The 27871-nt window shown below is 39.0% G+C and overlaps 1 protein-coding gene across 2 annotated transcripts in view; it reads right to left on the bottom strand.

Moving 5' to 3' along the window:
* The window catches only part of LOC126484192 (adenylyltransferase and sulfurtransferase MOCS3), a 206184-nt gene that overhangs the window by 8516 nt on the left and 169797 nt on the right, over nt 1–27871 (bottom strand). For both annotated transcript variants that reach the window (XM_050107606.1, XM_050107604.1), the window contains exon 8: nt 13100–13337. In XM_050107606.1, the coding sequence (XP_049963563.1) occupies nt 13100–13337 (238 nt within the window). The remainder of the gene's footprint in view (nt 1–13099; nt 13338–27871) is intronic.

Genomic DNA, 27871 nt, shown 5'->3' with positions numbered 1-27871 from the left:
ATATCCAAACACTTCGCCTGAACATGATGGAGACACATTCCATCGAAACATTGCTACGAGATGACGATGCTACTCGGCTGACAACCCGTGAAGACTTCATATATACACTAGTGTTGTTATGCTCTTGGAAATAGGACCTACTTATGTATTAGATATATTATTACTAAGTTACATTAAATGAAACTTTAAAATATTCAAATTTATTAACAGCTATCAACACTTGTCTCAATCACGCTTTAGAAATGTAATTTTCATTTCAAGAATCATGTACAGTCATAGCCTCTGCACTGTTGTGCTCCAACTGTCGCGCTGTTGATGCACAGTATGAAAATGGCTGAGGCTGCTTCCAGTTCCGTTGTGGAACATGATTAAAAAGTGCTGAGAAGTAGGTTGTTCTTAATGTTTTTCATAAAATTACAGAGAGAGTCAACTTTGAAGTTTTCTGAGGGACCGTATTAGATTCAGTTAAGACACAAGCACATACTGGACATGTAGCGGAACCAGTAGCTTAGTAATTTACTGAAAATCTATTACAGTTCATGGCTTCCTGGTTCAAATCACATCTTAGTAATTTTTTTTCCCTCGTTCAATTTTAAATACCTTCATCTCGTAACTGTAAAATTCATCATCATTTTTTGTGAAAAATGCACATCATCTAGTTTCTAATTACATGTTGCACACAAAATTCCTGTTTTCAGTTCAAATACAAACTCTTAATTATCAATATGTTATGAAAGACTGTTAATAAAAGCTGCTTAAATTAAGGAAACATAACAATTTAATTTTTATGGCAAAAATTAAAAACCAAATACTCTTTATTTGGACTATGCCTATCATTTTATACCACAGATGTAGATAAGTGTCACAGAAACATGAAAAACAATCATTTTCACAGCATCAAGTACACCATAAAATGCTGCATTTTTACATTTACCACTATACCACTATAAAATATGAACAGAACTGATCTGGAGCCAAGTTACCAGATTTGGGACTAGAAGTAACAAGACTGTTAAGCTGCCAGACTTTATGGAGCTTACGCAAACAGGGTTTTCAGGTGTCACTACCAAATGCTGGCGGGATATACACTCCTGGAAATTGAAATAAGAACACCACGAATTCATTGTGCCAGGAAGGGGAAACTTTATTGACACATTCCTGGGGTCAGATACATCACATGATCACACTGACAGAACCACAGGCACATAGACACAGGCAACAAGGCATGGACAATGTCGGCACTAGTACAGTGTATATCCACCTTTCGCAGCAATGCAGGCTGCTATTCTCCCATGGAGACGATCGTAGAGATGCTGGATGTAGTCCTGTGGAATGGCTTGCCATGCCATTTCCACCTGGCGCCTCAGTTGGACCGGCGTTCGTGCTGGACGTGCAGACTGCGTGAGACGACGCTTCATCCAGTCCCAAACATGCTCAATGGGGGACAGATCCGGAGATCTTGCTGGCCAGGGTAGTTGACTTACACCTTCTAGAGCACGTTGGGTGGCACGGGATACATGCCGACGTGCATTGTCCTGTTGGAACAGCAAGTTCCCTTGCCGGTCTAGGAATGGTACAACGATGGGTTCGATGACGGTTTGGATGTACCGTGCACTATTCAGTGTTCCCTCGACGATCACCAGTGGTGTACGGCCAGTGTAGGAGATCGCTCCCCACACCATGATGCCGGGTGTTGGCCCTGTGTGCCTCGGTCGTATGCAGTGCTGATTGTGGCGCTCACCTGCATGGCGCCAAACACGCATACGACCATCATTGGCACCAAGGCAGAAGCGACTCTCATCGCTGAAGACGACACGTCTCCATTCGTCCCTCCATTCACGCCTGTCGCGACACCACTGGAGGCGGGCTGCACGATGTTGGGGCGTGAGCGGAAGACGGCCTAACGGGGTGTGGGACCGTAGCCCAGCTTCATGGAGACGGTTGCGAATGGTCCTCGCCGATACCCCAGGAGCAACAGTGTCCCTAATTTGCTGGGAAGTGGCGGTGCGGTCCCCTACGGCACTGCGTAGGATCCTACGGTCTTGGCGTGCATCCGTGCGTCGCTGCGGTCCGGTCCCAGGTCGACGGGCACGTGCACCTTCCGCCGACCACTGGCGACAACATCGATGTACTGTGGAGACCTCACGCCCCACGTGTTGAGCAATTCGGCGGTACGTCCACCCGGCCTCCCGCATGCCCACTATACGCCCTCGCTCAAAGTCCGTCAACTGCACATACGGTTCACGTCCACGCTGTCGTGGCATGCTACCAGTGTTAAAGACTGCGATGGAGCTCCGTATGCCACGGCAAACTGGCTGACACTGACGGCGGCGGTGCACAAATGCTGCGCAGCTAGCGCCATTCGACGGCCAACACCGCGGTTCCTGGTGTGTCCACTGTGCCATGCGTGTGATCATTGCTTGTACAGCCCTCTCGCAGTGTCCGGAGCAAGTATGGTGGGTCTGACACACCGGTGTCAATGTGTTCTTTTTTCCATTTCCAGGAGTGTAGAATGGCTCGTCATAAAAGAAGAGGAGAAAATGCGGCACCTGGTTGGCTTCATGGGTTCTGTTGTTGATAGGCTCATTATCAATGCAGCAGATGACACTTCCAGAACTAAAATGTATTTCTCTGAGTCGGATAAGGAAGGAGCTAAGAGATTATCTGATGACTGACAGTAATTAATACCTTCAGTGGTTCAGTATTCAACAGTATGGTGAAATCCCTGCAGTATGCTTTTGCGCCACACACTTCTCACTCAGAAAAATTACCCCCTGTGTTTAAGTTAGAAATTTTCACCATCTTGTTTGTAACCAGAATACTGTGTCTGGTGAGAACGAGAGCATTTTATGTTTTCTGTCTGGTCATCGAAGAAGCGCGCAGTAGTGCTGGAGTTTTGTCGAATATTATTTCATTCTCTTTAAAAATTAAATGACATTCCAAGCTACATTGTTGCCTTGCACCTTTTTTTCTCCCCACACTGTGTATGTGCATGTAATGCAGCATAAAATATATCCTTCCGAACGTACTTGACTGCTGGTCACAACTTGGTTTCCGCTGCACGTGAAATGAAATCCAATGAGATTCAAGCAAATGCAGAAGAGTACATGGCATAATACCTTATTATTCTTATGATGAACAGAGTGTAGCAATCTATCCTTTTCAGAATACAGTGAAACCCCCATTTTATGCTTTTGTACAGTCTAGACTTAGAAAATGCAAAATTGAGGAAAATATATAGAATTGAGGAAAATGCTAAAACCCCCAAAACACAAGCAAATACAAATGTGATTGGCATATGTGATTAAAAATTGTAATCCTCAACAATACATTGTATAAAATCTGTATAGTAAAGGAAATTAAATGTACAATACAATGTTTATACAATAATTGAATTTCATCAGTTCTTACAAAATCACAGATGTGTAATAGCAAGTAAAAACTCATCAAAAACTGAAACTGATCTCGGGGTCACAATAATCGAGCTACAATTCAAACTATACACCAAAACACATATTTTTGAGACATGTCTCCTATGTGTTCATCCAGAAAAAAAGCAATAATTGATGAACAAGGTGAATTAAACTGAAAACTGTGAAGTACAGTGAAAGGCGTCAGAATCTAACATGTTGGGTGGGTGTGTTTTCCTTCTGTGGCCAATGGCAGTTTAACTGAGTCAAGTAAACTTCACTCTACGTTTTGTAGTGATGATTTCACTAGTGGGTTTTCAATTATCAACTTTGCGACTACTTGTGAATGACCCCTGTATGGACTGTGTGCATTTCGATGATTCATTTCCTTGGTAGTGTGTGATGTATGCTCACAGTATGCCATTTAAAAGCAACAATCCACCGAAAGTATAGCACAAATACATCACACTTATCATTAAATGTCAATTAATAAAGCATCAATTATATAAGGTTACAAGAGACTTTATGATAAGTAATTCCAATACAAAATTCAGATGAGTAAGTTGTAGTGTAATGGATAACGTCATGGTTAGCTGAGTTAGATATTATAGGTTCACAACTCACTGCATGGTAATATTTTTTTTCCAACTTAGCATTGTTATCACACGCTGGAACTTTGTTATGATTGTAATACAATAAGTTCTGCAATAATCAGTTTTATGTAACATTTCTGTCTCATTAGACAACAAAGGATGAAATAAATATCTGCCTGTTTATTTCCGATCTGTGGTGGTTTCTGAGTGTGTGGTCAGGCAGGAACCTACGAGGACAGCTTAAATTGCTGCAAGTGGAATGATGAGCAATAACATTCATATCCTTCCTTGTCATAAATATTTTGCACATTGTACAACCACAAACATATTCCCCTAAAGAGTTCTTGCTACAACTGAGATCCTCCTGTCACTAGAACATCCATAAACATCAACTTGGCACTATAGCGATCGACAAATTGACAGCCTTGTTCCTTGTCACCTTTTCATCTTCATGGCACCATCATGTCAGAGTACACCAATTCCTAAAACAAGTAGTTTGAAACGTACTCGGCCCATCATCACTGTGTGGTGAAGGTAAATGTTGAAAGTTGTGTTGGCAACACCAGTCACGGATTACGTCAGCATTTCCTCTCTCACCTCTCACATCTTCCCTCTCTGCAATGGCCAAAAATATTCCCTTACTTCTGCAATGGCCAAAAATATTCCCTTAAACCTGCCACCACCCACCGTGCAAACCGTCAGTTTTTTATGCCACTTATATAACTCATTCAGTCACATCAAATGTCAATAGGAAGAAAACGAGATGAAGTCAAGCTAGACATTGAGAAAGAATGTAGAATTGAGTAAACCTTTTAAGGAACAAACGTAAAATCAGGTAATTTTTAGTTTTGATCTTATGGGTTTCTCACAGGGGGTACGAATTTACGGCACAGAATTGCGAAAAACCTAAACTTGGAGAACATAAAATCAGAGTTCCACTGTACTGTTATTGTTTCACCCTGGATTTTCCATTGTTTATTATGAATGACTGCTTCAGAGATATCGTCTGTGCTCTGTACCTTCACTTTTCAACTAACATTCGCACATATTGTGCAAAAATTAATAAAATCATACAGAAAAGAACCCACAAATAGTAAGATAATAATTCTCTGTAGAGATATGCAGCTGCTTTTTCTTCAGTGCCCAATGATGGGAAAGTTTTAATTGTAACTTTTTATTTACTAAAATAAGTAGTGAATTATATTCTCTTCAGTATCAATGACTGCAGAGCACTGGTAGTCTAATTTCCTATGAAGTATTAGTTAAAGGAACAAGAAATTTGAAAATAATACTGGAACATAATACCCTACGCTATACACAACAAAATTATACAGTGTGATTCAGCTGCCCCTACCAATGGATTTTGTGCAACCCACACCACCTTCTAGAACCATTTCATATTCTATTGCTCACTGCACACAGATTATTAGTCCTACAGAAACAAATGAACACAACCTTCTTGTAGCAAATCTAATGTACTTAAAATTTGTATTGGGATATGGTTTTCGTGTTATTCAAGAGAAACACATCTAAAGGTCAGTTTGTATGATTTTCTTGAATAATTTGAAACTTATAGCCTCCAGCAAAAATGTATCACAGAACAAAATTTAAGTACATTAGATTTCCTACAAAGAGGCCCTGTTCATTTTTTATGTACAACTAATAGCTTGCATGTAGCGAGCAAGAGAATGTGAAAATCTTTCAAATGGTATTTGAAGGCACTGTGGGTTGTATAAAACCCTTCAGTAGGGGGAGTTGAATCACCATGTATATTAGATTATCTTTTAGAATGAATTATGCAGACTGTAGGTATGTTTTTAGACCTGACAAAAGCATTTGATTCAGTAAACAGTAAGTTACTTCTAAAAACACTGAAGTCACATAATATCAGGGATCTATCCATGCATCTTCTTGGCCACACACCTGATGAATTATAATCAAAATACGAAAGTGACAAAGAAGACAGTTGACAGGATTGCAAATTTTCAATCTATTAGTAAATAAATGTTATGTGACATCTAATCTGGTATGAGCCTTTCAATCCGATGCCATTTTGGCAGTAACTGTGTCGATTTTTACTGCTTGTTTACCAAGGAGTTTCTCATTTGGCCTCAATGATGTGGTCACGAAAATTGAACCTAGGGCCTCTGCATTAGAAGTCACCAATACTAACTAGCAGCAAACCGAAGAGGCAATGAAACAGTAAAGCAGGATGTTCTTTAGGACTGAATTATGGGTCTTTTCCTCTTCCTTGTACCTGTTAAAACAGGGTACAACCTAAAGATGACATATTAAGATGCAGGCAGGCACAAATAAAAAGACTCTTCCACATAAGCTTTAGGACACACCCTTGCTCAGAAGAAGACAGATAAATACACACCATTCATTCACACAAGTAAGCACACTTCATGCACACATGACCGCCAACTCCAGCTCCCGGACCAGAATGTAAATGTAAATGTGAATGTGTGTATCAATGGTGTGTGTTTCTCTTTCTTTTGCTGATGAAGGTTGTGGCCAAAAGCGTGCGTGTACGTGTCTTTTAATTGTGTCTGTCTGCAACTTAAAAGTGTCGTCTTTATGGTAAGTAGAAATCTATCTTTTGCTACATTGTTGATATTCCACCCTGGAGTTTCCATTGCTTGATGGCCCAATCTAATTCACACAAAATGAGCTACACAGATTGTACAACAATCTTGTTCTATGACATATTTCATTGAAATGTGAAAAGTGTTGTGTATGTGGAAACACTCCAGTATTAGATGGACCTACTTCGGCAAACATGCACAAACAATTAAAAAATTCAGCCACCATTATGAAAGAAAAAGATACTGAAGAACCAAACAAAGATAAATGGACCAGCGTAACGTACAAAAAAGACAGAGAGAAGCATTATAATAAGACAGAAAGTGAATTATTTATTACAGGTGACTCATTGTTGAAAAACCTAGTTGTTCCAAACTCCAAAATCAACATTCGACCTGGAGTCAGGATGCATCAATTGCATACACACCTAAACAATATCTTAAACTCAAGAGAGAAAACAGCAGATAAGCATAGCAGAAATCCAAAAGGTGTTTTTATCCATGTGGGAACAAATTTGCTTCAAAACAACTGTGAGAAAGAAATTGTAAACCACACAAGGAACCTCATCCGAATGGCCAGAAGACTCTATTCAAATTCCAGAATAATAATAAGTGGCATTGTGTATAGGAGATCGATGAGTGACAGCTATGTGCAGAAAATAAATGGCAATATTAAAGAACAGTGCAATAAACTAGGAGTCATTTTTATTGATCCCAACAAATTTTGAAGTGCAAAGTCTCTTGCCAAAGATGGTCTACATCTAAATAGGTTGGGCTCAAAAATATTCAGCAAGATGTTCATAGATACTTGCCAGGTCATAAAAAATAAGGGAAACCGATAAGTAGCGACGGGGGTGAAATTTTTCATTGAGCTGCCACAGACAGGCAGGAACATTTCATGTATGAGAACCCATATGAGCAGAAACTTTAGCAAAGAAAACTTGCTAACATTTAGTGAGAAGCTAAAAGAGAAAACTTAGCCTTTTGATCATTGTAACTCAAGAGATGAAAACTTTGAGAAATTCTTAAACAGTTTTCTTGGTGTCTTTAATGAAACATTTCCACCTAGACTCTGCAGCAATAAAATAACAAATAAAGTAAAGTGCTGGGACATAAAAATTTCCAGAGTAAGGAAATGGCAACTGCACAGAGAACTAAAATATAATAAAGATATTGATTTCATTAAATATGTTAGAGTCTATAAAACCTTATTTAAAAGAGTTGTCAGGCAGCAAAACAACTGGCAAATAACAGGCTAATTTTAAATCAGAAAAATAAGACAAAGGCCGTGTGGTCAGTCATTAAAACTGAGTTAGGTGTTAAAGCCTGTAATCAAGAAATTTCAAAAATTGACACTGAAGGAAATACTATTGTAAATCCAACTCAAATACCAGGATACTTTAATGAATTTTTTATAAATATAGCAAAGTCAATGCAGATGTAACAGATTATAACAACAAAGTAAATCCCTTTGGTCTAGGTGAAAACTCTGAAAACTTTACAAAATTCTTAAAAGTTTCTGTGAAGGATGTAGAAAATGCTATTCTAACATTAAGAAACAAAAAATCTGCAGGTTAGGATGGAATAACCACCAAAGTTATTAAAATGGTACCACTAGCTCAAATAATAAATCAATGTTTTGAAGAGAGCTGTTTCCCAGAGGTACTGAAATATGCTTAAGTCAAACCACTCTTCAAGAAGGGATCAAGAGAGATCATGGGAAATTGTTGTCCTATCTTGATTCTCCCAGTCCTATCTAAAATATTTGAAAAACTTGCTGATGCACAAATCAAAAACTTCATTGCAAAATATTATGTTATTCTAAACAATCAATTTGGTTTTCAGCAGGTGAAAAGCATCATAGATGCAGTAAACAGGTGTCTCCTGCAGATGGAGACGAAACGTTAGGCGGAAATTTTATACATCGACCACGACCTCTCAACCCGGAAGTTTCAAATGAAGACAACACCGGCCGTGAAAGCCTACATTGTAAGATTAAGAATGCCCACAACAACCAAGTTATAGAAGAAGTTCACTCAGTCAAATTCTTAGGTTTAAATGTAAATAAAAATTTGAGCTGGCAGGCACACACTGAATACCTGGCAAACAAACTGAGCAGCTTTGCATTTGCAATGCAAATATTATCAACTGCAACTGACAAGGACACACGAAAAGTAGCATATATAAGCTACTTCAAATCCATTATTAGCTATGGTACTGTTTTTTGGGGTAACTCGACAAACATAGTGCGAATACTAAAAATACAGAAAAAAATCATTTGAAATATGTGCACTGCAAATCACAAAGAACCATGTCGACCATTATTTACAAAACTTAAAATATTAACTCTGCCATCCTTATACATATATGAGATTATTATATTTTTGTACACCAGACATGAATTATTTGAGGGAAACCATTTTGTCCATTCACATGATACTAGAAACAAAGAAAATTTTATGCTCCCCACCCATCGCCTCAAACTGTTTGCCCAGGGACCTCAATAAATGGGAATGAAAATTTATAATAAATTAAAAGAGAACAAGTTGATGCTGATGAATTTAGGTTCACTTAAAAGAAAGCAATATGAGGTACTGACAATGAAGTGTTATTACTCAGTGGATGAATTCATGCGGAACAAACTGGAAATTTGATCTGGATACAATGTGTTACACATTCCAAGAAATATCTTTATACTCTTATTATTTATTGTAGTGCTATTATTTATTAATGTAAAAATCATTGTGACTGTTTTATAAATTTTTGATATGCCTCCTGTACGCAAACCAAATGAATTGCAAATGTAAGTCCATGAGATGAATAAAACACAATTCACAATAGTATCTCAGCAACTGAAATTGCTTCTTAGAAATGTTTTGATGTGTACATGTGTGAAAATCTTTGGTAAGTGTCATATTAATGTAATATGTCGGAAAGTCATATTTACCTTGAGGCAGCTGACAGAAAAATTTTGCAAGTTTGATTGGGAATTACACATCACCTTCATTGATTTTTGACAAGTTTATAGCAGCACTAACTGCTCCATGTTATGGAAAACATTGAGGAATTATACATCCCATTGAAATGTATCCAACTACTGCAGGTTGCTACTCTCAATCAACTTGTCAAGAATGGTTTGGCAACCAACTATTGGCACTATTAAGTATTCAAAATAGGTGGTGGGGGCAGACACAATCCTGGCATTCAGTGATGACTCTGTGATACTGGAAACACCAAGGAGCAAGTGTGTGCTGATACCTCCTGATTACTCCACAATGCAAAGAAAACTGCATTGTTGGTGAATGATGATTTCATAGTGTGTCATGCTGTCAAGCTCTCCTTCTGTTTGTTGTCGTTGATAGGCATACCACTGAATGAGGGGATCCATACTGACTAATAAAAATGAAGTGACAAAAGAAGAGCATCATTGAATAATAAACACAAATCGCATGTTCTTAAGTCTGAACACTCTATTCAAGTCATGTCTAATAAAATGGAAGAAAGAGATTCAGCTGTACATGACAGTAGCATGGCCAGTACTTTTATATGGTGGCTAAACCTGTGCGACATCAGCAACATCTGAAGAAACAATCAGTGCCTTTGAAAAGAAGGTACTTCAAAAGACTTACAGACCCATCTATAATACCACAGAAGGTAAGTGGGAATGAAGAATGCAAGATGACCCATATGAGTGGTTGGTTGAGAAAGCTGGGTGATGTTAGCTACAACTTCAAGAGGAAGGTAGTTCAAAAGATCAATGGAACTGTCTGCGATACAATTGTCGGTAAACGGGAATGAATAACGAAGAAAGACCTAAACCAAGTGTCTGGAAAGCCACACATTGGCCTAATATTAGGTCAGAGAAGGATACAGTGGTTTGTCCACTTCTTTTGAAGTGATGAATCCCTCCTTAACCAAGACCTCCATTCTCAACCTGCTGAAAAATGGCCTATGGGACATCCCAGGATTCAATGGAAAGATTGAGTACTAACAATCCTTAAACAAGTGGATCCAACAGTGATGGAAGATGAAGCCAGAGACTGACAATGATGGAAGATGAAGCTGGAGACCAACAATGGTGGACTTATATCAGCTCTTCTGTTGTGACTGACTGACTTCCCTCTATTGTGCTTCATTTATAATTTTTTATAGTGTGAAGTTTTTCCATTTTTTTCTTCTGTTTTCTTCTGTAGGCATTAAAGGCCCATTAATACAATAGGTAACGATGAAGACAATGTGGGAAAGTTAGTACTGTCTTATGTCCCTGGCTTAGCCAGCTGTCAAAGCTAGTCCCAAGCCACACATTAGGAATTATACACAACACAATAACATATCCTATTTATGGTGCTATGCACTGGATTTACACTTAAACAGAATAACTTTACATAAGAACAAAATTAACATGACTGTGGTCTGATTTGTCAACATCACTAAGCCATGAAAAGAGAATGATTTCAATGCAAAATTAAAATTTTTTTATATAAAAATGTTTAAATACATTCAAAGAATTTTAAGTGGGAAGTTGAAAACTCAGACAACAGTAGCATATTACATATGTTGTAAAACACTCCAAATAAGAAGCAGTAGCATTTGAAAGTATGGTTAAAATTTTAAATGGAAAGCCGAAAACTCAGACAACTGTAGCATATTTCATATGCTATAAAAAAGTCCAAATAAACAGAAGTAGGATTTGAATGGTATGGTAATAACTGTGTAAAACAGATATAAGATGTAGCAGTTGTATGCAACACATACTTTCCGGTGTAGTTACTATAACAGTATTGTTTATGAGGTTTGCACAAACCATTGATTCAATGACTCCATGGGGGAAAATATAAATAAATAAATAAGGTGGCTTGTAAAGTATGGGCGTAGATGTAGTTAGAAATATAAAACAATGGAACTAATGAAAAACAGATAAAACATTCAGGGCAATAGCTCATATGGTCCATCCTCGGAATGCAATACAGCAAGGATTATTTGTGGCATGGATTCAACAAGACCTTGCTAGGTTTATGGAATGTCACACCAGATGTTTATGCATAGTTCATAGATTTCCCATACATTATGGGCTGGTGATCTTTCAACATGGAGATGGCACCCGCCAACCTCCCAGCTGTTTCTCTGGGTTCCTACCAAGCAAATCTGGTAGCCAAAAGAGCAAGGTGAGTTCACTATCATGCTGCTCAAACAACTGTAGCTCGATTATGACCTCATGATAAGAACATTTTTCCTATTACAAGATGCCACATTACCAACGGGGAAGACATGACGTATGTAGTGATATAGGTGGTGTGCAATAATGTTCAAATAGTCCACAGGCAGCTGTGGTGCCTTTAATTATTACCATAGCTCCAATGCAAGCCGAGGCAAATGTCTGTCATAGCATAATACTGTCCCTGCCAGTCTGTGACTGTAGTATGATACCTGTTTCAAGCAGATATTCGCCTGTATGATGGCATATCTGGACACAAACCACTGACCTGGTGTAACAAGAAATGTGATTCATCTGAACAACTGACACATTTCCATTGATCCACAGTCCAAAACACATTTCTGGAGAGCCACAGTGCACTCTTAATGATTCTGTGCCCACTAGAACTGTAACTGACAATGTCATTGGACCAACATGGGAAAACATAGGAGTCATCTGCCGTGGAGCCCATGTTCAACAATGTGCACTGAACAATGTGCTCCAAAACAATTGTGGCTATACCAGCATTGTGTCATCAGATATGCCACAGATCCCTGTTTGTCTTACTTCACAGATCAGGAAAGCCTCTGACCTCCACTTTCTGTGATGAGGTATAGACGTCCAATATCTTGTTACCTAATCAGGATTTTTCCATAGATACATACGACACAGCACACAAACACCTGACTAGCTTCACTGTTTTCTAGATTCTTATTCCAAGGTACAGGGCAACAACAAGAGGAGATAAAGAAGAGGGAAAGTGTACTTATGTCAGCAGATGATAGGATTGGAATATACATAACAAATAATTGAAGAAATTGGGTGTAAGTGCTGCTTTGAGGTGAAGATATTGGCACGGGAGAGAAAATTATGGTAAGCTACATTAAACAAAGCAGTTAGCTGATGGGAGAAAATGCTAACTGCAGCACCTGAAATTGATTGAAGAGCACAATTTCATTCCATTAACTGTTTTCATACTATATGACTGACAGCTGCTATTTCAGTTCAAAACTTATTTTCCCAACACAGTGATATTGTGTGGTAAGAGGGATAGCATATTAGCAGTCAGCCAAGAGGACTATCATTTAAACAGCTTTTCTGGCAGTAAAGACAAAAATATTATGAGCTTCTTTGCAAAAACTATCGATTTCATACAGCTGATGAGCAACGGTTAAGTTTTAAGTTACCTTACTGATGAGCTTTATATAAATTTAATGGGCTTATTAAAGATAGTCAAACATCTATAGAAAAAACTCAATATATTTATGACTTAAATAGATTTCATCGAAATGTTTTTCCTGTTGTTTCAATACTGACCTGGGAGAGAAGAACTTTTATTTCTTTTTGCGTCAATATGTTGCTTTATGTCACACAGAACAGTTTCATTGTTTAACGTGTCAAGTGGAATATTTATTGCGTTGTCCAAGTGGCATATCTCATATTCCATTGGAGGCCTTACATCTACTAAAATATGTGGTTTCCCTTCATTAAGAAATCTTCTGTATTCCAAAGGTGTGATCCTGTCCCTAGCATCTAGTAACTGAAGCTTATGATCCTGAAAGAGCAAGAGACAAAAATCAGTACAATGAAGCACATAAAAAAATAATAATTGTGATATACGCCCTTAAATTATATATTATCAATACTGAAGATTAAACATTTCACTCATCACTCATAAATAGACTACTTAGTGATATGTGCCTCCTTGTATGATGGCACACAACTGTAGGAACATAGTAATGCATGAGCTGTAGGGAGCAAGTTTTTACTTATCATGCTGGACCAAAAGTTCATTATTAGATTTTTTTGTCGTACATGTGTCAGGTCTTACACCACTGTTCTGGGTTGCATTCAAACCTCTCGATATGAGTGACACAGTGTTGATTGTGAGACATTCACCAGATAAGGACGGTAAGCTTTGTGGTCATTTTTGAGAGAAGTAGGTCACCTTTCAGCACCCTCACAACCTTAGTTTCATTTAATATGTAAACAAAGCAATATACGTAGAAGAACTCATGATGGAGATCTACCACACACATTTACATGTCTGCCACAGCATCCACAGGTTGTACGACGGCAACAGCAAACCACTACCATCAAGCCCTAGATCATGGTTGAATACAGTGGTCCCTTCATTATTTTAAAGCTTTTTTTTAGCATGAAACTGTCAGGTGCTAATTCATAAAGTGACGAATCACAAAATGTTTGTTGCCGAGGAAATTTAATTATGGTGATTGCTAACAGACCTTTAAGAGGTTACATAGTTACTGCATGGGTAATACAGTGAGAGTTACACTGAACACAACAGAGTATAACAATACCATCACAGTGACACCTCAACAGTCATTCTCCAGAAGTTGTTTATGCCACTGCATCATGGGAGAGACAATGTGGAATCTGAAAGAAATGGGGAAAATTCTGAAACAGGCTGCAGCCTTGAGTTACTCCATAACGCATATAGAACCCAGATATTGATTCCTGGTCTGGCACTCAGTTTTGGCTTCACATACACAACTACAGGTTATCAAGTACTGAGACAATAATGCTATATGACAACAGTTCTCAAAATGTAGCAGCACCACGAAAGTCAATACTGAAGGAAGAACAAACGTTTATTTAGGCAATTCTTTCCCATGTTTTCATAGTGAACTGGAATGTGAACTAGTATTGAAAAACTGCAACTGATATGTGGCAATTCTTCTCCTTTCAGGGTCACACTTCAATGAGTACAGGTAAGAAAGTAATTCTTTTGAAACAGAAAGTAGCTCCTGGCACTCGTCAAGAACACAGTTACTTTGAACATTATTATATCCACTTAACTAACAGTACACTTAGCTCTAGTATGAATTGGGTTGATGGGTATTTTGTAAGTTCTCACAAATCTCCACAGTCTGCGCTCTTTCATATCTTGCTACACTAGGATTTATGATATAAGAGTGATACTTCAGAATAATTTAGTCTGCAGACTATGTTCATTTCCAGAATGAGAGTTTCATTTTACATGAGGCTACAGTGATATTAACGTTCTTGTCAAATTATAACTGTTTTCCAGGCATGTAATCAGTTTTAACCAGTCATGGCGGTTCTTTGCAACATACATAGTGAATGTTTCATTCTGGATCCAAGCTCTAAGCTGTGATTAAATTATTCCCCACAGGTCATTTCTCTCAGGAATGCTAGGCCAATAAAAGAACCTACGTACATCATGCAAAAATAGGACAGAATTACTGGCAGGCTGAAACTTCGAACCAGTCTATGAAGTAAGCACAGATGGCTCCATTGCAGAACTGCATTTATGCACAGGCCAGATAGGCCATGGCTGACGCCACTGAGAAGGTAGGGGATACCGAGAGACCTCGATCAGCACTGACAGAGAGAGAGAGAGAGAGAGAGAGAGAGAGAGAAAGAGAGAGAGAGAGAGGGGGGGGGGGATTTTGAAAATATGGAAGTCAAGCCATCAACACTGTCACTAGCACAGCATGCAGTTCATTGTTGAGATCAGCTGGAGTGCGATTGTTAAGGTTGCTGGTCGCAACTGGTATTTCAGATGTGGATCACAGTTAAAGATTCTGAGGTAGAGCCACCCAACATATATCTTAAGTTATATTTTTCAATCATGTATTACAGAATTTACATTATCAGGAAGCACATAAGGTTTTTTTGTCCTCTCCATTCAATCCAGATAACGATAACTGTAGGTGATAGTATGTAAATTCCCCAATCAAACAGTAATCATGGGTGAAGACTTTAATCATCCAACAATTAATTGGGAAAATTATAGTTTCGTTTGTGGTGTGCTTGATAAGACAGCCAGTGAAACTTTACTAAATGCCCTCTTGAAAACTACCTACAACAGATAATAAGGAACACCACTCATAATGGAAATATACTGGGTCTAATGGCAACAAGTAGAATTGACCTCTTTGAGGACATCCACAATGAATCTGGTGTCAGTGACCATCATGTGGTTGTGACAACAATGATTGTCAAAGTATAAAGGACAACTAAAACAAGCAGAAAGATAAATATGTTCAGTTAACTAGATAAAAAATCAGTAATGTCATATCTCAATGACAAACTTGAAACTTTCAGCACACTTCGGGAGCATATATAGAGCACTCTGGTTCAGGTTTAAAAGAACAGTTGACCACACAGTGTATAGGTATGTACCTAGTAGAATAATTCATAATGGGAGGGAACCTCCATGGTATACAGTCACTGTAAAGTAGCTTCTAAGGAAACAGAGATTACTGCATAATAGGTGTAAAGCATAAGGCTATAGATAGAGAGATGTTGAATGAAACATGTTTGGCTGTCAAGAGAGCAATGTGTGATGCCTTCAATAACTACCATAGCAGAATATTGTTAAATGATATTTCACAAAATCCAAAGAAATTCTGGTTGTCTGTAAAGGCTGTTAGTGGCACCAAAGTTACTGTCCAGTCTTTAGCAAATGAGACAAGAAATGAAATTGAAGGTAGCAAAGCAAATGTTGAAATGCTTTACTCCATTTTCAAATGTTCCTTTACAAAGAAAAACCCAGAACTGCCCCAATTTAATCCTCATACCACTGAAAAGATGAATGAAATAAGTATTTGTGTCAGTTGTATTGAGAAACGCCTGAAATCATTAAAATTTAAGAAAGCTCCAGGCCCAGATGGAATCTCTGTCAGATTCTGTACTGAATTTGTGTCTGAGTTAGCCCCTCTTCTAACTATAATCCATCATAGATCCCTTGAACAAAAAACCATGCCTATTTCTTGGAAAAAGGTACAGTCACATCTGTCTACAATAAGGGTAGTAGAAGTGATCCACAAAACTGCTGTCCAATATCCTTAACATTAATTTGTTGTAGAATCATAGAACATATTCTGAGCTCAAAGATAATGAGGTATCTTGAACAGAATGACCTTCCCAATGCCAAGCAGCATGGATTTAGAAAACATTGTTCATGTGAAACTCAACTCGCACTTCTCTTATGTGACATACTGAAATCTTTGGATCAAGGCACCCAGGCAGATGTAATATTTCTTGATTTCCAAAAAGCATTTGACTCAGTATTGCACCTACACTTGTTGTCAAAAGTACAATCATATGGGGTGTCAAGTCAAATTTGTGACAGGATTGAGGATTTTTTGGTAGGGAGTACACAGCATGTTATCTTGGATGGAGTGTCATCATGTGGTGTTGAAGTAACTTTGGTTGTGTCCCAGGGAAATGTGTTGGGACTCTTGCTGTTCGTGTTGCATATTAATGAACTTACAGACAATATTAAGAGTAACATCAGGGAGATGATGCAGTTATCTATAATGAAGTACAATCTGAAAGAAGCTTCATAAAGTGGCCGTGCGGTTAAAGGCGCTGCAGTCTGGAACCGCAAGACCGCTACGGTCGCAGGTTCGAATCCTGCCTCGGGCATGGATGTTTGTGATGTCCTTAGGTTAGTTAGGTTTAACTAGTTCTGAGTTCTAGGGGACTAATGACCTCAGCAGTTGAGTCCCATAGTGCTCAGAACCATTTGAACCATTTTGAAGCTTCATAAATATTGTCAAATCTTCAATGTGGTGGAGGGATTGGCAACTTGTTCTAAATGCTCAAAAATGTAAAATTTTGCACTTTACAAAAGGAAAAAAAGCGTAGTGTCCTATGACTATAATAACAATGAGTCACTGTTGGAATCTGCCAATGAAATAGAATGATTACATAGATTCAGTTGTGGGTGAAACAGGTGGTAGACTTCGGTTTATCGGTAGAACACTGAGGAAAACCAATCTCAAAAGAGATTGCTTACAAATCATTCATGCGACCAGTTCTAGAATATTGCTAAACGTTTGTGGGTCCCGTACCAGACAGGACTAACAGGATACTAAATGTATACAGAGAAAGTCAGCACAAATTGTCACAGGTTTGATCAATCTGTGGGAGAGTGTCACAGAGATACTGAATGAACTGAAGTGGAAGACTCTTGAAGATAGATGTAAACTACCCCCAGAAAGTCTATTAACAAAGTTTCAAAAACTGACTTTAAAAGATTACTCTAGAAATATACTACAACTCTCTACACATAGCTCACAGGGATCGTGAGGATAAGATTAATTACTGAATGCACAAAGGCATTCAGACAATCATTCTTCGCGTGCTCCATATGTGAATGCAATAGGAAGAAACCCTAATAACTGGTACAATAGGATGTACTCTCTGCATGCACCTCAAGGTGGTTTGCAGAGTATAAATGTAGACGTAGATTTAGGACATTTCCCACTCACATTTAAATACTGACAATCAAGATTTTTAGAAGACTTGATATCAACTGCTGTTTTTCAAACAGGTAGTAAACTTACACATATGCCTTGAAACGCATTGTAACAGCATGCTAAGTTTATAAATGTTTTATTAGAGTGCGCTGAATATGGTAAAATTCATGTCACCAAGTAGCAACAAGTAGCAAAGATAAGGCAAAATAAGTGAGCGAAACATGTTGTTACTTTCAGCAGCTAATAAGATCCTTGGTTGCCAACAATGTCTGCCTGAAAAAGTTCATTATTTCAATGTTTCTTTTTGTTGTTTGAGGTCATTTTGGAGGTTTTTCCAAAGTGTGTAATAGATGGAACTGTCAAAAGCAAATATTTTGAGACAACTGATTCACATTTGAGTTGACATTACTTTTGTACCATACCGTAAGACACAAACAACAGCGCGGCCACAATGAACCAAGCTTATTTTTCTTCCACATATAAGTGAACAACAGTTGAGGCCACAGACACAAACACAGAAACAATCCGGGCACTGATATGAGCAGTTGCTGTCAGTAAGTATGCACAATATGAGGGTGAGTGCTTGCTGCACTGCACTTATAAAGAAGAGGGGTCTAGTAGATAGTGCAGCAGATACCGTGCCATGTTTTCAAGTCATGTGGCCCACCAAAGGTGGCCTCTGGCGGCCGACACATGCAGATGCTGTTGGTGGAATATTTGAAGTGTAGTGTGCAGGTGACCTGGTGCCAGAGTGTGTATCCAAGTATTACATACAGGGTTATAGCACCCCTCCCCTCTTGGGGAAAGGGTGATGGGGGTGGCAGCAGGAGATTCCGGGCCAGAAAAAGTGAGTAGGGGCATGCCCAGCAGCTGCCCCAGTAGCATAAGAGAGGACCGGAGACAAGGGCACTGGTAGCATCTCGACATCTGTTTCTTTGATGTGGTGGAACTGTGTAAATGGCGAAGGTGCTGGCTATTAAGTCAGAGTGCCAGGGACGCCAGTGTTGAAGAGTCCAAAGGCACCGGCCCAAGTCGCCAGCAAAATTGCCAGTGACAGCAAAGCATCATGGGAAGGCCTGGCAGCAGGCACTGGTGGGCAGGACTCCAGAGGAGAGGCACAAGACGGTGACATCCACAATGAAGGTGGGTCAGCCGTTGTAGCACGGACACCCCATGAGGCCAAGACAAGTGCTGAAGAAGGAGGTGGAGGCAGCAGAGGTGAATCCACGTCCCTCGCTGCGGTGCAAGGACACAACTGGCCGTGGCGGCACACCAGCAGCTTGTCACTGGTGAGCAGCACGCAGAAGCAGTGACCTTGGCAACCACGGATCACGGCTGGAACCACTTCGGAGGGCGGTCAAACTCCCAAGCTCACATCATGGAGCCAGGAGCAGGTCATGATGAGGACCACGCCGAAGTTTGCTAGTTGGGCGACATGAGTTGATGCTGGAGGGTGCATGGTTGGAGACCGTGGAACATCTTGGCCGGAGTCCAATCCCCCTCAAAGTAAACCTGTAGCAACTCAAGAAGTGTGTCAAGGCATTGCCCGTTGAGGAGTACATGACATACTTCTTCATTTTCACCTTGAACATGCAGATGAGACATTCTGCCTTGCCGTTAGATTGGGGTCAAAAGGAGGAACAACTGTGTGCAAAATCCTTGAAGACCTAAGTCACAAACTGTGGATCAAAACCTATCAAAAGTGCATACGGCAATCCCTCAACAGAACAAATTTTGGAGAGGGCCTGAATCATGGCTGTGGCTGATGTCTCAGGATAGCAGATAACTTATGGAAATTTAGAGAAAGCATCAACAATCGACATCCAGGAAGTATTTATGGAAGGTCCCATGAAATCAAAAAGGGCTAGTTCCCATGGATAAGGCAGTGGGAGACACAGACAGAGGTTCGCTCATGGTGCCACCTGGTGAGTAGCACACTACCGTCAATGCCGGTCCAAACCGTGCTGATGGGCCAATAACTTGTTACATGAGACCCCCACCACCAGTGACCCTGACGTAGGAGACAAAACACATCCCATTGTAGGGTGGCTGCCATTACAGCCCACACATAGCTAAGAGTACAGCTCCATCATAGGCGGTGACACAGATATAAGTAGTTATGCAAAGGATCAGAAGCCCTCTCCAGCGGCTTGTCAGGCCAACCATATTGAATGAGATGAATAACTTGAAGCAAAACCGGATCAGCAGTGACAGCAGCTGCAACTCAGGAGCTGATAATAGGAAACCCTCCCACTTTATTGGAATGTTGTGGGAAGGCTGAAAAGTATTCCACAGTTATAGCGAGACAGAAAAAATGTGCTGCTTTGTCAGGATTGTGGTCAATAATGAGTTGGAACTTTGTACCATACAAGAACACATGAAATTATGAGGGCATAGACAATAGCAAGCACTTCCTTTTCAACATGGGAGTAGCATGGCTCAGTGGAGTTGAGCATTCCTGACATTAAGCTATCAGATGTTCTGAACCATCCTCAAACTGATGTGCAAGAATGGCACTGAGACCATACTAAGAATTGTCCATAGCCAAACCAGGTGGTAGCCAGGATGGAAAGTAGCCAAACAAGGAGCAGAATGTAATTTAGATTTCAAAAACGTAAATGTGCATTTGAAGTCCGGTGTCCACTGAGAAGGAATGCTCTTGTGGAGGAACTCATGAAGGGGATGGGCCAATGCGGCTGTACCCAGAATAAATTTGTGATAGTAAGAAATTTTAAATAAAAATGCTTGGAGTTCTTTGACATCTGTAGAGTGAGGTAGAGTTGTGACCACATACAAATGAACAACAGTTGAGAACACACACACACACACACACACACACACACACACACACACACACACACACAGACTGACAGACAGAAACAATCCAGGCAATGATACAAGCAGTTGCTCACAGTAAGTATGAACACAATATGAGGGTAAGAGCCTGCTGCAATGTATTTATAAAGAGGAGGGCTCTGGTAGATGGTGCGGCAGATGTTGTGCCATGTGCAGAAGTCATGTGACCCACCCCCAAAGTGTATTGCACTGGCGGCCTTGTGCTATGGTGTATATCCAAGTATTACACACAGGGTTATAGCGGCTTTGATTGTCATCCCTACATGTACATCAGCTATTATTCTTTTTTAAAAAGCAGACTATCTAACACAGTATTATGTACAGGGGCACAGCAGCTTTGATTGCCATCCCTACAGACATCAGGTATTATTCTTTTTTAAAACTTGGACTAACAGTAAGCAGAAAAATGATAAGTGCATAGTCCACAATAAGCTCCATTTCAGTGATCAATACTGTATGCAAAGAGATAACTTTCAAGTGCAGGACCCATGATATGTTTCTTTTAAGTAATTCAATTACATTTCTTGCAAAATGGAAACTTAATTTTGCAGAGTGACAAAAAATGTATGAAAGCTATCAAAAGTAGAAAACAATTATGATCTGTGGGGATTGAAAAATCTCTGTACTAGGGCACTGTTGTCTTTAAATACACTCTAGTTCAAGTGATACATAATAACTCTTCAACAGTTGGCAGTATTGGTATTGTTCCGTAGCCTCTTCTCTACAGCTCCAGTTGGCGGGAAGCCGTAGCATTGAACGGTTTTCATTGAATTCTTGACAGCAGAAGGTGTCACCCCAAATGAGATTCATCAGAGAATGAGAGCAGTTTATGGTGATTGTGTTGATGTGAGTACTGTGCGTCATTGGATGAGTAAGTTTAAAGATGTTGAGGTGGGAACATTTGACCTGCATGACACACAAAGAGTTGAACATCCTGTAACAGCAACCACTGTGTTTCACGAACAAAATGTTAACAGATTGATTCAGGACGAGCGTCGTATCACTCAGAGAGAAATTGCAAGCACATCGGCATTTCGCAGGAACAAATGCGTTGCATTCTTGCTTTGCTTGGCTATTGGAAGATCTGTGCACGATGGGTACCCTGGATGCTGACTCCTGAAATGAAAGCACACAGACTTGAAATTTGCCAGGAACTCCTCTTGCATTATGAGAATGAAGGTGACACCTTTCTCCATTCAATTGTGACAGGAGATGAAATGTGGGTACACCATTACGACCTGGAGACGAAACATCAGTCTATGGAATATCGACACAAAGACTCACTCCAGAAAAAGAAATTCAAGACCCCAGAAAAAGAAATTCAAGGCGCAGCCCTCAGCTGGAAAAATCATGGCCACAGTGTTCTGGGAAGAAGATAGTGTTATCCACGTTGATTTCCTAGATCGTGGAACAACAATATATTCAGAGCATTACATCACAACGCTGCGAACTCTGAAATTATGGCTAACAAGGGTCCGAAAGGAAAAGGGAAATGTTTTCCTGCAGCATGACAATGCCAAACCACACACTTCACATGCCACCACAGCAGAACTCCAGAGACAGGATCTCATCACCATACGACATCCTCCATACAATCAAGATTTAGCACCGTCTGACTGCCATCTGTTCCTGATAATGAAAGAAGATCTGCGGGGATATCATTCTGCTTCTGATGAAGACTTGAGAGAACTGTGAGACTGTGGTTGTGGAAACAGAGTGTCGACTTCTTCCATGATGGCTTCAGAAAACGCGTTCATATTTGGCAGAAATGTATCCAACTGGCGGGTGATTATGTGGAAAAGTGAATATTGGTAATTAAAGATCACATTCTAAGGATTATTTCTCCATTTGATTTACTAAGACATTCCCATCCAAACCCAATTAATGAAGGTGGAGGCATTACTTTTCATTCAACCCTCATACAACACAGAGCATTAAGCTGTTAATATAGTTAATAGCGTGAGAACAAAACTGGTGACAATAAAACAGTATAAAGCTAAAACAGTTGAAATAAAAAAATCACCTGGATCAAAGAGTGATGATCAATTTGATATCCAACTTATCCCGATCACAAATGTCACCCTCACATCTACATACTCCACAACACATCTTATGGTATGTAGCTAGGTAGGGTCCTATGCATACTACTATCACCTTCTTGCTTTCCTGTTCCAGCTGCAAAAGGTGTGCAGGAAGAATGATTGCTGATAAGCCTCCACATGAGTTGTAGTATCTCTAGTTTTACCTTCATGGCGTTTTTATGAGGTACACATAAGGACAAAAATGCCTCTCCTGTAGTTCTGATACTGAAGCTGAAGGAGCACCTCTGAAACACTTTCACCATATTAAATGAAACTGTGATGAAACACGCTGCTCATCTTAGAATCCTCTTTATTTCCTCTATGAATCCTATTTGGGGAAGTCTTCGACTGATAAGCAATGCGATAGCTCAAATGAGGGTTTCATAAACTACCTCTTCATGGTTGGGCTACACTTCCAGAGGATTCTTCAGATGAATCTCAGTCTACCATCTAGCATTCCTATGATTGCTTTTATGTGGTTATTCCATTTTAAATCACTGCACATGCATACTCACAGATATTTAAGCTTTTAAGCATGAGACTCGTCATTTGGCGGACCAATACAAGTGTGGCCACATTACCAGGACCATCATATCATGGACCAATAAAAGCATGCTTTCACTACAAAGTGAAACAAAATTTTCAAGCTACCCATCATTACCACCACAGAGCTATAAAATGTAACTCAGTTAATCAAAGTTTCAGTTCTTTCCTTTCTTTGTTCCTTAATTTGCAGATGATTTATTTTGAGAAGTACATATTCACTGAAATGATAAATTAAGAGTCACATTTCTCTTTCTATACTACAGTACATTGTACAATAATGTAATGACATATATAGAGTGATCCAAAAATACTTTTACATACTTCAGGAACAGGTTCCGTACACTAAAGAATTTTTTGTATTATTAATGAAAATTTAAATTCAAAATCTCACCAGGTACTACCTAATATGTTCAATGTACTCCCTCAAAGAAGGCTTTGACACTGTATCTATTGTGTTCTAGATAGTTGTGCGCTGCATTCATTCATAGAAGGCTATGATGCAGTGTGTTCAGTGTATCCCAGATAGAAATATGGTGTGATGGAGAGTTGTTTACGTTTTGTTATTCATCATAAGTCTGTCTTCAACATTTCAGTTGTGTACACATATTAACTCAGATAACCCTGACGTCCTTCTGGAAGGATGACGTCACTCACTGTTGAAATTATTTATTTTTGCGAATAACACATTGTTGCAACGGACTGTGACACATTGTTATATGAAGTAGGTATAGTCAGTTGCGCACTGTGACAGTCAGTTTGACACTGTCGTTCATAGTGAGTGAGAAACTGTGTCTTGAAAATAGGGCCGATTTTACCATGGACGAACTAACTGACCTTGTCATCGACGGGTATGTAAATTTTCTTTCATAGTGCGTCAATAATTCTGAAACTTGTCATATAATATCTTAAAGAATTAACCTATATTATTTAAGGGTTCATATTACGATTGAAAGTTTTCGTCAGTTGTAATTCAATAATGTTTTCAACCGCCCTTCCAGACGGACGTCAGGGTAACGTTTTGTCATTTTGTATTCACAGAAATTGATGTACACCGATGGAACTTTTGGACATGTTAGAATCAAAAGATGAGGAAATACCTAATACTGGTGTGAATGTAACATTACACCCTCCTCTAAATTCAACTGACGACATAACAGATGAAGATTCGGGTGCTGAAGAAAATCCAAGTATAGATAAATTACCAGCAAGTCAACTCAATGCTACTGCGCTTTGTGATTTAGCCATTTCTACCAATGGTAATGCTGTGAATGCAACAAGGAAACAATCCTTTACATCTGATGTTCTTCCACAACTCTCCAGCAGTACAAAAACAGCAACAACAACAACAACAACCACAAACAAACTAGCAAGACTATTGAAGAATAAAGTTCTAAACCTCAAGAAATATAACTGGAAAAGTGGTGAAATAGTTAACCCAACATCTGTATGGTCTCTAATGTTCACAGTTGCAATGAAGAAAGGACGAAAACTGCTTGAATATTCCCAACAGTTTTTTGATAACGAAGTGCTTCAAAAGATGGTCACTCACACAAATCAGTATGCAGGCAAGAGAAATAGACTAGGTGATTGTTCAGAAGATGAGATGTTGGTGTTTATTGCAGTACTTCTGCTAAGTGGATATGTAACAGTGTCATGCAGAAAGGTGTACTGGCAATCATATAAGGACAGTCACAACGACCTCATAACAAATGCCATGTCCAGAGATCGATTTGACTTTGTCTTTTCCAATTTGCCTGTATGCAACAATGACAATTTAGATAAATCAGACCGTTTACTATGTATGCTGAATGATAGATTCAAACAATTTGTGCCTCACGTGCGGCATCATTCCATCGATGAATCGATGGTCCCATACTTCAGAAGTCACAGGTGCAAACAATTCATAAAAGGGAAACCAAACTGATGCAGATTCAAATTTTGGTGTGGAGGCACAAGTGGTGGCTATATTATTTGGCTCGAACTCTACCAAGGAGCTGACACATGTAGTAAGGATTATGAAACGAAAGGTATGGGGGATGGTGTGGTAATGAGTTATGTTGACCAGTTACTTGCACATGTTCCATATCGAATATACTTTGATAACCTCTTTACCAGCATTGAACTACTACATGACCTAAAAGAGAGGGGTGTGGAAGCAACAGGAACAATAAGAGGAAACAGAGTTAAGAATTGTACTCTATCATCTGTAGATAAAATGATAAAAGAAAATAGAGGATCATATGAAGTTTGTTCTGACTCAGCATCCGGGATTTCCATTGTACGTTGGAATGACAACAATGTTGTTACTTTAGCCACTATGCTCTGCTGCAAGATTTTCCAGGGAACAAAAGAAAAGGGTTAGTGTGCCTCAACCTAACTTATTACACTCCAACAATACTCATATGGGAGGCACAGATCGAGCTGACCAAAATGTATCCCTATATACATGCTCTATAAGAGGGAAAAAGTGGTATTTCCCGATCACTGCACATTTTATAGACATTGCAGAGCAAAATGTCTGGGATCTTTACAAGCACAACGAAGAACCCATAGATCATCTGACATTTCGTTGTCGAATTGTCACTGCAATTCTTGAAAGTAACAAAAGAGTCACTACCAGAAGAGGACATCCTAGTAAGAGCGCAAAATTAGATTCTAGATTTGATGGAAGAGAACTTTATGTTGCTGAATTACCAACAAATGAGATAACAAAAAAGAAGCAGCAGCTGAAATGTCGAAGTTGCCACAAAAAAACTACTACTATGTGCATAAAATGTGACGAACCACTTCATGTTTGTTGCTTTTTGTCTTATCATACTAGTACATAAAATATTTGTATAGGTTATTTTCTTTGTTTTTTGTATTTATTAGCTGTTTTAGCTCATATTTCAAATTTATTTATGTTTATTTGAAAGTATAAAAACCAAAACAAGTTAATTGTGCAATGTCATATACTTTAAAAACATGTTCCCTTATTGTCTTGACGTCCTTCTGGAGGTATGCCCATTTTTGAAAATACCAAATAAAAATAAATACTCAAAATTGTTTTTACTTCCTTCCTTACAACCTTGTGAATGAATGTAGATGAGATATAAATCATTTTTGAAAAACAAATAATTCAGGACTATCTGGGTTAAGGTAACAAAGCGTTCCATTCAATTAGTAGGAAAATTTGGATAGCTCTTCGGGCTGGAAATTCCATCTGGTACAGCTATACAGCCTCAATGGCATTCCCACTTGCACAGATGTACATAAAAATCATGTCAACCTGCTCACAAAATGAATATCTCACCATGGTTAAACAAAACATTTTAATTACCTCACTATATGGGAAATAACTGTAATTTTGAAGGCAGACTAATGACAAATGTAAACAACTCTCAACGACACCACATCACCATCTATGACACAAACCATCAACGCATTCTTTGAATGAGTACAAGACACTACTGCCTAGGACACAATGCATACAAAGAGTCAAAGCATTCTTTGAAAGACTAAACTGACCCCTTTGGGTTGATCTGGAAAGCTGCTGATTGTAAACTTTTATAACAACTAAAAAATGAAAGATTTTTTCACATATGTTTATTTGAATTTTTTTCTTTGTTTGGGTGCAAGGAAACAGCCCCCAAAGTTGTAAAAGAAGTTTTTTTGAATCACCCTGTATATAATAAGACTGATTACCAATAATACGTCAGAAAAAACATTGACTAAACCATCGATCACTTAATATAAAATAACATTTTTTATTATTGAGTGAAGCTGGATGTTCCTATTCAGAATGGAGATGTGGTAGCACATTCTCATCACTGTTATATAAAAGTAATTCATGTGTCAAAAATAATGTGCACCAATAATTTGTAGGTTAGAACTTCACAACCAATGGAAATACATACTTCTGACTTAGCCAGTTTGCTTCAAAGCCCAGAGTCAAAAGAAGGACGGGAAACATGGCCTTTGTTTCATCACACCTAGTCTCTTATCATGCATCCATCCACTGAAACACTGTTTCTGCACACAGCAGTGCTTCATCATGTGAGGCCACACTGTACAGCTAATACCAGTCTTAAAGAGTTAATGGTTGTGATTACTTCTGGTGATTGTTCAGAAATCATGCAATTATAGACAAAATGGTTTACTTTTATCTACATGCAATATGTTACAATTGAGTGTCAACTACCAATCTGCGCACCAAGCATTGATTCCTCTGCACTTCTGCCTCCATTTTGCTGCAATTTTGTAATGTTGTGATGTCAGCAAATACAAAAGTATCATCCTTCAACAGCCCCATGGAATTTCTGGTGTTATTCATGTGTATCAATACCACATAAGATGGAGCCTGGCGATAGTTG

Source organism: Schistocerca serialis, chromosome 6 (genome assembly GCF_023864345.2).
Source record: "Schistocerca serialis cubense isolate TAMUIC-IGC-003099 chromosome 6, iqSchSeri2.2, whole genome shotgun sequence".
Classification (NCBI taxonomy): domain Eukaryota; kingdom Metazoa; phylum Arthropoda; class Insecta; order Orthoptera; family Acrididae; genus Schistocerca; species Schistocerca serialis.
This window is presented reverse-complemented; position numbering and strand designations above follow the sequence as displayed.